This window comes from Crassostrea angulata, chromosome 5 (assembly GCF_025612915.1).
Source record: "Crassostrea angulata isolate pt1a10 chromosome 5, ASM2561291v2, whole genome shotgun sequence".
Taxonomy (NCBI): Eukaryota; Metazoa; Mollusca; class Bivalvia; order Ostreida; family Ostreidae; genus Magallana; species Magallana angulata.
Genome location: NC_069115.1, coordinates 50479548 through 50494366, shown reverse-complemented (window position 1 = coordinate 50494366; position 14819 = coordinate 50479548). Strand labels below are relative to the sequence as shown.

The window sequence follows — 14819 nt, the reverse complement described above, 5'->3', positions numbered from 1 at the left end:
AGAATAATTCTTGTATGCGAAAAAAGGCGCTTTACAGTATCAGAACATTCAGATTATGCTATAATAAACAAAAAAGTATATATCTCTCATTTTATTTTTTTCTACATGTAGTACCTAAGCTGGAAAGTTGCGATACTGTCTGGGAATAAAATGAAAAATAGTTGAAATGAAATAATTGCACATTAATCAGGAAAATAACTGGTTAATGTTTGTAAAAACATTAATTGATGTCAAAATATAACTTATTTTCAAACAGTTGTATCCATTGAGATGTTTTATTTCACACTGAATTACTTGTCAAACAGGAACTTAATTAAAACTAATCACATAACTAATGGTTTGTGTACAAAGAGAGGCCCATTTTCGATGGGTTTGTGAAATCTCTTCTATTGTGACAGATTTCTAGTTTGTGGAGGGTAAAAAAAAGGCTACGCATACATTCAAGTCAATCTAGATAAACACTAAAGATACAGATAAAACCAAAATTCTACATGAAAAGGCAAAATAGTATCATGTTCCCTATGGTTTTACAACCCTGGTAAAGAGATATGATATAATATCAAGATAACGATCGTGTTTTATCAACATTCATATTTTCGTACCCGTGTATTGTGTACCTACTCATATACCACATCATGTGTAAAAATATATCGTCGGAGAACAGGTTAAAGTGAATAAACATTAAATACTGGAGGCGTAGATGTCGATTTATGCTGTTACTTTCAGACTTTACGTGAAATGGGGATCGAGATACCTTTATGCAATAGGTCGGTCTGCCGAAAAGAAGGTGTGACATTTGTAAATAATTCAAGAATAAAACTTCCGGGTTATAAGATTTAGGACTTATAGATCGGAAATGAAACAGGTTGGACTTTACAAAAGCGTATGGTATGAACGAAACGTTTAAAATGTCTTGGAGAGCAGGAGACTGGGTAAGACTGCTTTTAACTGTACAAATACTCATTTGAATTACTTAAATTGGTTTAGCTTAGCTGCAGAACTGTAGTTCCGAGGGAAATAAGGGTTGACGGACCGTGGAGCTACAAGTAAACCCATATCTTTAAAACAACTGTATATCTTTTGCGCACAAAGAGTTGCGCGCGGTTTTGGACTTATTAATATAATTAAGGAATATATTCTGTGAAAAATTTCAATGCCTTAACATGCCTACAGGTATAAGGTCAGTTGACATTCCAAACTGTAGTAGGTTTCAGCAAAATGCAATGAATTCATGTGCAAATAAAGTGTAGTGTTATTGAAGAAATCTGTTAATATTGGGTTTGTTCATACTAAGAATCAAACTACAGAATTTAAAAACAAATCCAGCAGATTTGATGTATGTAATTTAAACTTACTTTTCTTGTCACTGTTTAAGTAAAAAGGCAAAAGTATTTACTATACTGGTACTGTACCAGTTATCGGCTAAGACCAGTTATCGGCTAAACTGAGAGTTCGGGTTTATAGCACGGGACAATCCAAGCTTTTTTAATTCAGTTTTCTTTTTCGAATAAAGAAAAGTAGGTTTGCTTGAAAACCTTCTTGAATATATTTTATACATGAGCTATAACGATCATTGTTTACCACTGATTTTACATCTTTGCACTTTCAGCAGTGGGGAAAATGACGTAATAAGTTAAAATAGAATATTACCTCTTTGTGATACGTTATTATATCCCTTCTTTGATTTGACATGTAATATCAATACATATAACATGTATGAACAAAAGGAATTAATTAATTTCCGAGAGATTAGTAGCGCAGTTGAACGCCTGATTGCGCAATTATGTATTGAATAGTATACAATTTGGTGAATTACCGTATGATAATAAACGAATAATTTTATGAGTTGTGTTTATAATGTATCACAACCCCGACTACTTAAGTCTGACCCCACAAGGGGCATAATTCAAATTTCATTTAGCAGAGTATAAAAATCAACATGTACAGGGATTTTACTATGTTATTATCACAAAGCCGATAACTGGTACAGTAGATCGTAAAAACTCGGCAAATTCGGGGCCTGATAAAAATTACAAAACAAGATGTTTGCGGTTCTATAAAAAATGATATAAACTAACAGATTGATAAATAAGGAGTTCATTATTTAAAGTATAGCAAGTATATCCCCAATATTAATAACACAAGGCACCTTTAACGTGTCGGGTCTGATGTATAGATACTAAGCCAGCAAATTGAATATATAGAGCACTGAAAATGGCTAACAACGCGAATTTTCACAATTTCAATTTTTCGTGTCGCTAGCCATTTTTAGTGCTTTATATCCGAGCGGACCCATATACGAGGGTTTTTCAGTAATATTGAGACATTTTCTCTTATTCGTTTAGGAACAAAGATTAACCCTTGAAATTTCACAAAAATCTAAATAAGGATAGAGTTTAATGATGTGAAAAGTTTTCTGTCTACGGCATGATTAGATCATCCCTAGTTAGCTGTTCAACGTGCCTTGGACCAGTGACCCGGCGCAAGTTCTGCAAATTTTTCGCAACGTCATTTTAACGCTTCTCATTGCTCCTGTGTTTTAAACACCTTACAAACGAACAGAAAGAGGACTTGTTCTTTATTTCTCATCTTTTGTTCTCATTTTAAGATGTCATCATTTACATTTTCTCTCATTCTTGAATTTTTGTGGAAAAAATTTCGGGTTATTTTTAAACGAAAGTCAAATTACTGTAAATGTCTCCTTCAGTCATTTTGTACATACATGCAATTATTTGAGAACTGTTGACAAAAGTTATCGTGTAAAAAATGCTTGATATTTAGTCCCTTTGTTTTAATTCTAGTAAAACCATCAGTAAAAAAAAATATGACGAACTGAAGCCTTCTATCCCTTGTCATCGTATAGTTTTTGTTTAAGCAATTGCTTGGCCTTAAAAGGTCTTCTTCTGATATTTCAACCAGTTTGCCGCCTTGACGTCAAAATTCAATGTAAAGTCGTTGTCAGATTTCTATTGCTTGGTAAACATATTCGTATTTCAACTCAAACATCAGTGAAACTTGGTCAACAGGTAGTCGCAAAAATTGTAAAATAAACAAATATTATTTGATTTCTTATAACATTAACTGTAAGTGTACGGGCACTTAGAAAGCAGATGTTCAAGTTTTTAATCTCAGAGTTCATGGCTGCGCCAGGTAACCGGACCACCGACTTGTTTATCTACCGCCGTAAACGAAACATTTGATATTCTTTTAATATTACTTTCTTTAATTATTTGTTGGGGTTTCTTCGATTTTTATACCAATTTTCACACTAATTCGTCATTTAAAAAGGGAAATATTTGAATTGTCTCAATAATTTCCAAACAACCCTCGTATATATCTACACGCCCTGAATGATTGGTCGAAATCAGCGACTGAAACTGACAAGAAACTGATAACGGGGTTATGTATTTTTTTTCTGCAATGTCGCTACCTTCATATCCCGAATGAATCACCAAAGAAAGCATTTTATTGTTTAAATAAACATACACCCTCAATCACACAAACACATATTCTTTGCTTCCTGGTATGTGTTGATGAACATCCCAAATGAATGATCACAATAAATTTGAATAGAAAATTAAAATCCTATGAATGCCTTAATCACAATCTAATAACACATGGTTACTGCAATATTGTCCCGATGAAAGTTTTCAACATTCATTAGCAAATAAAAAGTGGCTTATTCAGATAGGTCATTTATCACCCGGGTGATTTTATGATAGCTGAACATTGAACTTTTGATGATATATTCAAATGATGGGTGTACTTGCACACATTTTGCCAAATATTTTTTAAACTTTACTACATTGACACCGATTTTGAACCACAGTAGTCTTCTGTTTACAGACCAGTTCAATTTTGTATCAAAATCATGGGAGGATATTTATACTCCATTTTTCAATGCTATTAAAAAACACTTGACTTCATGAGGACCAATTTTGGTAAACTGCTAGTGTTTTTTTTTAGGTTCATAGATCAAATTTCTTTAATCATTATGATTATTGATTTGTCAAGGTAAATGGATATATCCAGAAAAGCAACCAAAATTGAGCCATCATGAATACAAATGATTTCATTTTATAGTAGAATATGACTGAATAATAACAAAACATCAATAATAATCATTTATGCAATTTTATATAGCTTTTCACATATTCAACAATGACACAAATTCAACAATGACATGGGTACACTAAGGTTTCTGCTAATCAGATAGACTTCTTCATTTCATTTATTACCCCATTTGGCAGACAAAATAAAATTGTTGCACTCAAAATTCAGCTGAAAAGAAAATACTGTCCCGTTCCTTATCCATCTAACCGCTTCTTTTCTATCATCTGCTGACGAACATATTCCGTATTGAAAATTTAATTCACACATCAAACCATATTGGAAAAAATCAGAGTTACACAACGCCCATTATGAAATGTGGCGTTCTAGAGGAGCATGGAAATATTTTTATTTTTTACATCAGTTAAATTGTGTTCAGTTGAATGCCCTTGGGTGATTAAATAAACTAAATTGATCTGATTTGAACATGAAGTATAACTCATTAACGAACAAACAAGTTAATTCAATTTGCCCATATTTGAATACACGCATAAGCATTCTCTGACATAACTGCCCATTTTAGTTACGCTCTTTTAAATCTGAACAGTCACCCATGCACCTTTAAGTAATTGGTTATTCTAGCTAGTGTTTTTAAACTCTTCCATGTTTATTATGGTTATCTTTTTTTTTAAACTTCATTTACACCCATTAAACTTGATTCTTTAAAACAGATTAATTTACAGCCATTCGTAAGAATATTTCTAATATTTCTGCAAGGCAGGGGGTTTTGGTCAACATATTTATCTTGCATGTCGACATATTTGATAGAAAAATAACTTGCACACAAGGGGCAGAGATATGCCACCATACACAAATGTCAAATTTTGAAAACTTCATTTCCGCCCTACAAATCTCTAGAATCCAGGAGCTTCCAAGGGCGAATCTACAAATCTTTAAAAATTCTAAATACTTTTAATAAAGAAATTTCACAAAAGTCAAAAATTCGAAGACTTTTCCGTACAAAATTTCTATAATCCAGGAGCCTCAAGGCTGCCCCAAACCCCCTGCCTAAAACTGACACCCCCCTAACTTCAAATCCAGGATCCGCCCGGCCATGGAAGTTGACGTCGACTTTTAAGGTCAAGATCTAGTGAATGATTCCCGAGTATCTTTTTGGTGCTGGAACCATAATGACGTCATAATTGGTTTGATTAATCTTTTCCCGCATTTTACGGCTTTTTAAAAAGTAATTATGTAGAAAATAATATTTTGACATTCAATATTAAATCACGGGAAAAGTAATCCCGGTACCTATATTCAATTTGACATGATTTTAAAGAGGTCAAGAGCCTGTTTAATGCCGATTTTGGAGAGACTGTAGGCATTCTAGATATAAATGGACAAAACTCCGAGATATGTTGCTTTTATCCTTCATAGAAAATGGTTGTTTAAAACAAGATTTTTTATTGCGCTTACCAAAAATCTAAGCCCCTGTACACCCTATGAAACAAAGATATTGTTATGAAGCATCATTAAAAGAATTTATATCTTGAATTTCATAAACCTGTAGGCACCTTTCATTTACTAGAGCTTGACCTTAAAATAATTTGACGACATACAGTTGAACGTCGCATACCGAACTGTACGTCATAATAGCCAATGCTTAGTGGAAAGGGGTGCGTAATAACAATTGAAGATTGTCTGTGGGGTGTGTATAAATTTTCATGAACGTGGATGTTTTAGGCAAGTTAACAATTGGACTGATACTTTGGATCAAGCAAATCTTATACAAATCATCTTCCCAATTCAAGAGTTTCTGATCCGCTCCGCTATATATAAACCGATTTTTGAGAAGCGTTGCGGATCAGAAACCCTTGAATTGGGAAGATGCACGGCAGATTGTGCATATTTTATACTTATACTTTAGTTGTAAACAATGAACGGATTGTGTTCTACGTCTTTACGAATTAATGATGAATGCAGAAAAAGGAAAGTTGAATGAGATAGCCCCCTCTCTCCCCAATTGCTTTTTAATTTTGCTCCCCAATTGCTTTAAATTCTTATTTGGGACAGTAATAAAAAATTATAGAGAAATTTGACATTGGAACAAATTGTAAATATCATCCATTTCAGTGTGGATTTTTTAAAACCCTGCCAGCTCCTCTAAATATTCAGCCATGGTTTGGATTTTTTAAAATAATTTAAAAGAATAGTTTTTAAAAAAAGAATTAAGAAAACTTTCGGTAAAAAATGAACAAAAAGAAAAAGGAAAAAAAACACCTTGATATTGATTATATACATGTACGGCGTTTATTCACACGCTTGCGCGGAAGATCTTTTAACTATGCACACATTTAGTTTCATTGGGGTATTAATATTTCAAAGTTCATTAGGGTATCATTGTGATATCATTTGGTATCGTAGGGGTATCATTAGGTGTATTAGGGTATCATTGGGGTAACATTGGGGTTCATTGGGGTATCATTGGGGTTCATTGGGGTATCATTGGGGTTCATTGGGGTAAAACGACGCACCGACTTATTCAAATCAATGTTTTGGATCTGCATGATTGAATTAATATGCATATTCAAACAATATATTTCAAACTTTACTGAATACTGACAATCTGAACAAGTGGTTGCCTGTCTGGCTGATAATCTGCTATAAATGACTATCAATCACAGAATCTTCAGATTCATTCTAATTTAATTACTTTTTTTTCAATTTCTAATACCACTATCTTATGTACACAAAATTTCTCAAAAACTCCATTAATCAATAATACAAAATGTAATCTTGTACATTCTATAATCTTACTACTTTGTTTTCAGGAGAGGGTTCATACACTAAACTTTTCAATAAAATATGCTTTTAACAAATTCATTTGCAACACAAATACACTATCCTGTACGTGTAAATAAATCCTCGTCCATTGCTATGTTTACTATGTAGCCGATAGCTGACTATGTCATCTTTGACGAATAACGCACAAGGGTTTCTTATCTCATTAAAGATCGGCAAAACTCGGAGATCTGTTGCAGCTGGGATTTTCAGCACACTTAATTGAGCTGTGTGTTCTTATCTGATGCTAGTCAAATAGAAAAATTGTTATAAAACTGATTTATATTTATCAAAGAAATGTTTTTAGAAGAAAATGATTTTGTGTCACCTGTCCTTTAAATACTGAAATCTGATTGGTTTAGACGCAGTTGGCGCGTACGGTTCGCCGTAGAATTCACTTCATTTCTATATAAAAGCAGTAAAATTTTCATTAAAATTAAGACATTCAGTATAAAAAAAGTAAGTAGTGCCTGTTTGGGAGGGTAACTGTTGAAATTGAAACCCCTCGAAAATCATTGTCAACCTCCGCTTCGCGTCGGTTGACAATGGCTTTCTCAGGGTGTCGATTTCAACAGTTGCCCTCCCAAACAGGCACTATTTATATTATGTTGACTTCTAAGATAATTATGTTAACTTGTCGGATATTTATAACGACTTGCTAGAAAGTGATCACGATTTAGATAATCATGTTGACGTGTCAGATCCCTATGTCGACTTGTGAGAAAAATATTATGACAACTGAAAAGGCACAAACATTTCTGTGCTGAATTTTTCAACATGTAAATAAGTGACAAATAGACAAAAATATCTGGCGATTTGACATAATTATCTGACAAGTCGACATAATCCTCTGATTATAAGTGATGGTAGAACTATGCCCACATAAAAATGGCCATCTAAGTGCTATTGTGTGCGTCGTACGTAACAAGATTACCTTCTTCATTAAAACAGGGTTCACAAATTTTGTGAACATTGTACTGCTTGGTGCAATTTTTAACATTTTCTTCTCTACAAATGGATATAGCAGGCAATGAAAGAATGCATATAAGTTTATAACATTTCAAATGTAAGATATGTTGAAAAAAGTACATGCAGTTATTTTTTTGTTTAAAATCAAGGTACACTTGTCTATTCATTCTTTGGAAAGCAAATTTTATTATTCTATGTATACTATAAGCAACTACACAGTGACAACTGTGTTGTTAACAATAATTTGGCAGTAAGCAAATGTAATGCTAATGTATTTCAACTATGTTAAACATGTACGTTGTAAGTTAGTCGAAAATAAACTTTATTTGTTATCTTGTGAAATATTAAAAAAAAATATGACGAGTAGGATTATTTTTATGTCTCACAATAATAGCGCATATTCTACCAAAATAGCTTAAATATAGACTTAAATCTACCTATAGGCATATTTAGGCTACTCTTTAAGAAGAATATGGTCATTCATCCTCTGATTTTGCAATGAACCTTCAACTGCTCTACTTATTTTTATGCTTTTGTAGATTGTGTTCTGGTTGTGTTTTATCGCAGTAAGTGAAGCTGCTTTGTTGGCAAACTGCAATGAGAATGACTCATCAAATTGTACAGCGATTATTGAAAGCTGTATTAGTGACAGCTGTGCATGTAGTGGTGGACATTTTAATGTGAGCAATGTGTGTAAATCAAGTAAGTTTCATTACAATAACTCCTTGTTTTGTTTTTAGCACGTGGAATTTGAGATGGCCCATTTGATATAAAAAATTTAGAGCTGAACAAATTTGAATCAATTTTTAACAGTCAAGTACATTATTTGCATAATTCCAGCAGTAATGAATTTTCAGTTGGCATTTAATTACTGAAAATGTGTTGCCATTGTGTAATCTATTTAGCATTTCAGCTATGATACATTTAGCACGAGAGTAACATTAACAACAATTCGCATATTAAAACTAATGCTGTAAAATAACCACTACATGTAATATTTATATTTTTTCTAGAAAATATAAATAAGTTATTTCAATAACAAAACTGAAAAGCAAATTTATTTTTATTTATTTGACAGATGCGATCATTCTGATGCTACACTTTTCTGCGATTTTACCACACTGAGCAATTATGACCGAGTTTTCAATTTTTCATTCAGGCTCCATAACAGTCACCCTCCCAATACAATCTATCAGTGTGGTATATGGATCAGATGTGGAACTAATAGCTTCAATCACATCAGAAGTACCTTTAAATCCCATCAAATGGCTGATCGGATCAACAGAGCTAGTTATAGTCACACCTAAGTACACACAGAATGGTGTTGGTCCAGAAACAGTCACACTGACCATACACAATGTAGACTTCTTTGACTCTGGTAATTACCAGGTGGAAGTCAGCAACCTTGCAGGAATCACCAGCACAAGTAACCAGGTGTTACTTACTGTGACTGGAGGTACATTAACAATGCAACTTTTTTCTTTAATTATTTATATTCTCAAATTGGATATACTCTCAGTATGAATCCGTTCTACACTGATAAGAATAATTTGATTTCGAACTTAAAAAATTATATGTATGTAATAAATATCATAATTCTTTTTCTTTTCCATATCACATCCTATTTAAGCTCTCCACATATATCAGCCCTTGACTTTCGGCCCTCCGGCTGATATTGGCATTTCGGGCTGATACAATATGATATGGAAAAGTGTATACATTAATCTTTATATAGTACGATAGTGTAAAAGTTGACATTTAGGTTGATTATGAATAAGTATTTTCCCTCTAATAATCGTTGTAATCTTTACATGCATGTCAAGACAAAAAAAATCTACGCAATTTAGAAATAAATGATCAACATTCTAAACTGCGGCATTCCTAAGTTTTTTTTTAATATTTACTTATATTTGAGAAGCTGTAATCAATTGCACATTTTTTATTCTTGATATTGCTGTTTGGGTGCATTTTTTGTTTTGTTTTCTGTTTCCTACCATTTTAATGTTTTTAATATTTAAATCCTCAGCAATGTATTAAAATACTAGTGAGTAACTTTTTTATATTCTGATGCAACAACATATAACATAAAAATGCTTCGGAAGTATAACGGACATTTGCAAGGCCTAAAAATCTAAAAAAAAAAAAAAAAAAAAAAGATAAGTGCAAAAAATATAGGTATATGATGTAAATTCAAAATAATATTAATCAGCAAAGTTATATAGATAAATATTACAAACAACTAATAATTTCACGGACTGTTTTATGCCGTCTACCTGAAAGGAATCCAGATGATAGTAAAGTATTTATAACATTTTGGATTGTTTGTGTGTATTTTTATGTATTTTAATGAAATCATTTTAGAGAAACCAACAGTAACACTACCTGGGACAATAACAGAGACGGACACCACTGTAACCATCCACTGTACTGTCAGTGTGTCACAGGGTTCTCCTGCACTTACATCTGTGTACTGGTTGTTAAATGGTCAGAATCTGGACATCTTAGACAGTACCAAATACTCTGGAGGAACCGTGAATACCACATCACTATCCATTAATAACATAGGACCTACAGATGCTGGAGAATATCGTTGTGGGGCTAACAATCTTCTTGCTTCTTCAAACAGTTCACAATCAGTAACTCTGGGTAAGATCAACATAGAACTCTGAAATAGGGCAATATTTAAGCCATTATAAAAAAGTACATATTCTGTTGTTTTCAGGTCTTTACAAAAACCATGTTAAGGTAAACCACATTGTCAAGCATATAGGCATTCACTTCCAAGAATATGTCATACTGTGTAGTGTGAGAATTTTGCCATCCATAATACTTAACTTCTGAGCTTTCCTAGATTGTCCAGTTGATGGTGCTCAAGCCCTTATGCACTGCTACAATGGAAACCCATCCTTGGATCTGAAAAAGGAGTGGTTTTCTCTTTGTCGGATTCCATTAGTTTCCTTTTAGGGATATCAACGAGTACTCGATTACTCGATTATCGCTCGGTCACACCGATCATCGACTTAAATGTTCTTAGTCAATTACTCGTAATAAAATGAAAAGAATTTAAAAATATCACTTTTTTTTTTAACGCGGCAGTTTCTGTCTTACGAATATAGATATCAGTTTTTCTTTTATCGATATGTTTATCCGTAAGTTACATTCTTTTCCATCGATGTCCCTGGTGTATTTTTGGAGCGGCTAATGATAATCTCTTTTAATTTACTTAATAGGCAGACATGTTTTCGAGATTAATTTGTGTTTCTTCTAATCAGTTATTTATTGGATTAGGTGTTTCAAACATTTAATCATATCAAAACAACGTAGTTATCTCAAGGCGTTTGTTTTTATAATCATTAATCTTTGATTGTTGATTAGGCACGGACAATGACTTACCGTGAAACAGCTCACATTTGATTTGCCTGATATGACACGGAGCTCAATTTTATGTAAGCGTAACAAAAAAAGGAGGTGGAGCCTCCGATTAATCGACTAAGCCAACCGAGTAAAATTGACATCCCTATTTCCTATCTGTTTAATTGCATAGAAACAAATGTAATGGATAGAACTTGTCATTGTTTGTGTTGTTAATTTACTATATTTGATGACCTTATTCTATGTCTGACTTTTTAAAAATGCTATATGTAATATATAGTAATAGAATTTATATTTTTAGGTCACCTGAATCGCTCAGATGACCTTTTGCAATTGTTATTCGTCCGTCGTCGTGCGTTGTGCGTTAACAATTTTACATTTTTTTTACTTTTTCTGAAAAATTACACACCAAATTTGGTGTGAAGCATTTCTATGGTAAGAGTAATCTAAATTTCTATTATGAAATTCATGGCTCTACCACCCTTAGGGTGCAACAGGTGGAACCAGATATGCAAAAAATGCAAATTTTAAAAAATCTTTGTCTCTACTCCTACACGATGTCTATGAAGCCCTCTATCAAAATTGGGAAATTCAAGGCACCTGGGACAGGGGTTTAGGCCATAGGGCGGGCCAATTGGCCGATATAGCACACATAGTGAAACTATAGTAAATCTCCAACAGCGTCTCCTCTGAAACTGCTGCACATAATTTCATTAAAATTTTCTAGGGATCAAATTAAAACACAATGTGAAGATGTGCAGATTATCAGCCTGAGAAAATTCCACGTTGATGATTTTAGGGATAAATTGTAGGTTGTTTTAAAAGTAGGATTTGTATTGACATTTTAGGAGGTTATGTCCCTTTTATTAGTTTTTTTTTCGATCAAGATGTATCCTGCCATTCATTTTGTGTAGTATTTTTGTGGAAGGGGGTGCATTGATATGAACATGCAATTAATTTTTAATTGTGACTCTAATTTACAATCGGGTTAGTGCTAAGTCACTCGATGAGTATTCAAATAATGTAGGCGAAAATAGAGAAGACGGGAATTTCATACATATTATACTGTCCAATTTTATCCAATTCTTATCACTCATTTAGTTTAACTTTTGTTACGTTATACCAATAGGTTTTGAATTTATTGATTTTAAATTTTTCATTTTCATGACCTGTTTAGTGTTACACCGGTGCATCCATTTACCTAAATGGATCTAAATGAATCCAAATGGTCAATAGATGATGAAGAAAAAATTTTTAACCACTGATAAGTCTGGAGTTTTCATTACTGATTGCTTTTGTACTTTTAAACACATAATTTATCAAATTTCATTAGACTTATATGCCACATAACACAATAATAAATATCGTTTTAAAATTCGGGTACTGGTAGGGAACAGGTTACTTATAATATACTCTCAAAATACTTGTTTTAATCTTAAGAATTTGGACTGTTTTCCCATTAAAATTGTTATTGTCTGTGTTGTTACATGTAATTTTAATTTCAGGTGCATTATGTTTCCAATTTGCTGGCTAATTTCTAACTACATGTATTACATTCTAGGTCTGAAATTTTAGAGTGTTTCTATGCTTAAGTTTTAACTTGGCGTAGATAAAAGATAGAGATAGACACAGAAGAGAGATAAAGATAGATAGATACGAGGGTTGTTCGGAAACTATTGAGACATCACAAATATCTCTCTTTGTAAGTGGCGTATTTTAATGAAATTTGAACATTAATGAAACCTAAGCAAATAATTAAGCAAAGTAATATTACAAAATGATCATGATTATGTAGCTGTTTTGTGACAGTACATAAACAAGTCGGTGGTCGGGGTACCCGGCTCAGGAACAATATCGGAGATTTAAAAAATTATATGTTTTTTATTTTAAATGTTGTTAGACCTCTAGTTCTTGATAAAAGAAATCAAATTATGTATGTTCATTTTTGCTATTTATTGTGACTAACTTTTGTGTAAGTTTTACTAGTGTTCGAGTTGAAATACGATACGTAGAGAGTACTTAAATATTAGACTAAGACGTTTTTTTATTGAATTTCGACGCCAAGGCGGCGTAGCGAATATACATAACATTTGTGTGAACTTCAGAAGAAGACCTTTTTTGGCCAAGTAATTGCTTAAATGAAAACTATACGATGGAAAAGAGTCAAAAGCTTCAGTAAATCGTGTTTTTGAATTGACTGTTTAACTTTTAATTAAAACAAAGGTATCAATCTTCCAAAGTATGGCAACCGTCGACCGAACAAAGGACAGTAACAAAAGAAATCACGATAGTATACAGGACAGTGAAGGAGAAACGGAATGTACACGTATGTCCTTTGAATATGTTGAAAAATACGAACTCAAAGATGTTATGTAAGGCATATCAAACATACAAAGCACACTTGCGAATCTCATGATAAATTTTGAGTCTCACAGAAATGAACTTGCAAACATTAAGCAGGACATATACGGTAAACACGGAGATGAAGAACGATTACAATTAGTACTACAGTCGCAAGCCGATGATACGATTGGCCATTTCACAGATTTGGAATCAAAACATGAAAAAACAACACGTGAAATTAGTATTCTGAAAGATCTCGTCATTAAACTCGAACAAAAAGTGGAATTCCAGAACAACCAAATTATTGACCTGAAAACTAAAAGCATGGAATGTAATGCGATTATAACAGGACTAAATGAAAACCAAAATGAAAACCTTCCACTTCTAGTTCAAAATTTTTTTATGCACGATCTAGAAATGCAAGAATCGGAAGTCAACAATGTTAGAATCATCAAACTTTACAGACAAGGAGATCCAAAGACAAATAGAAAGATTCCAAGACCAGTATTTATTTAATTTGCAAATTTACACCAAAAAGAAAAAAACATGACAAGAATTCCAAAGTTAAAAGAAAAAAAATCGCCAGTGAGAATTTCCAATCACTTTCCAGAAGAAATGAGAGAACGCAGAAAGCGCCTGTACGATCTCCAACACAGCTATAACGAGAGACAAATCACAACGGTGACTAAAGGTGACAAACTTGTGTTCCCGAGTAACGGATCCGTATACCGTGAAAAGGTCAACAGACCGTCAGCCGATGAATTACTCGATGCCTCGAGCGACAAAATCGAAACGAAAGTATTCGAAGAAAAACATACAGAGGATAACGGAAACCGGTTCCCATCATATGCAGCTGAAGTTAGCTCGGTAAAACAAGTAAACCAAGCCTTGAAAAAAATACTCCGACTACCCCGAGTAAGTAGCGCGACCCACAATGTATACGCATACATCTTCACTAATTCAGAAGGAGTGACGCATGAGGGCAGTGATGATGATGGAGAACATGGTGCTGGCCGGGCGTTGTTGCAAGAGATGAAAGACAATAATATTTAAAAATGCGTTGTTGTCGTCTCCAGGTGGGTCCATAGTAAAATTGGCCCCCGCCGATTCCGTCATATACTGGAAACTGTTTGAGTGCTACCGCGAATATGGTGTAAAAGTGAACGCTGTCGTGACAGTAATGTAAAAACAACAAACACAACTTATGCATTATAATGTTGTAAATATTTATTTCTCATCCATAT

At 33.2% G+C, this 14819-nt stretch overlaps 1 protein-coding gene across 1 annotated transcript in view; it reads left to right on the top strand.

Annotated features, from left to right (window-relative positions):
* Positions 1 to 798: 798 nt before the first annotated feature.
* Positions 799 to 14819, top strand: part of LOC128186321 (phosphatidylinositol phosphatase PTPRQ-like) — a 101468-nt gene continuing 87447 nt past the window's right edge. Inside the window, exons 1-4 of the mRNA XM_052856120.1 lie at positions 799 to 932; positions 8400 to 8562; positions 9020 to 9316; positions 10222 to 10506. Coding sequence (XP_052712080.1) covers positions 891 to 932; positions 8400 to 8562; positions 9020 to 9316; positions 10222 to 10506 — 787 coding nt within the window. The 5' untranslated portion in view covers positions 799 to 890. The remainder of the gene's footprint in view (positions 933 to 8399; positions 8563 to 9019; positions 9317 to 10221; positions 10507 to 14819) is intronic.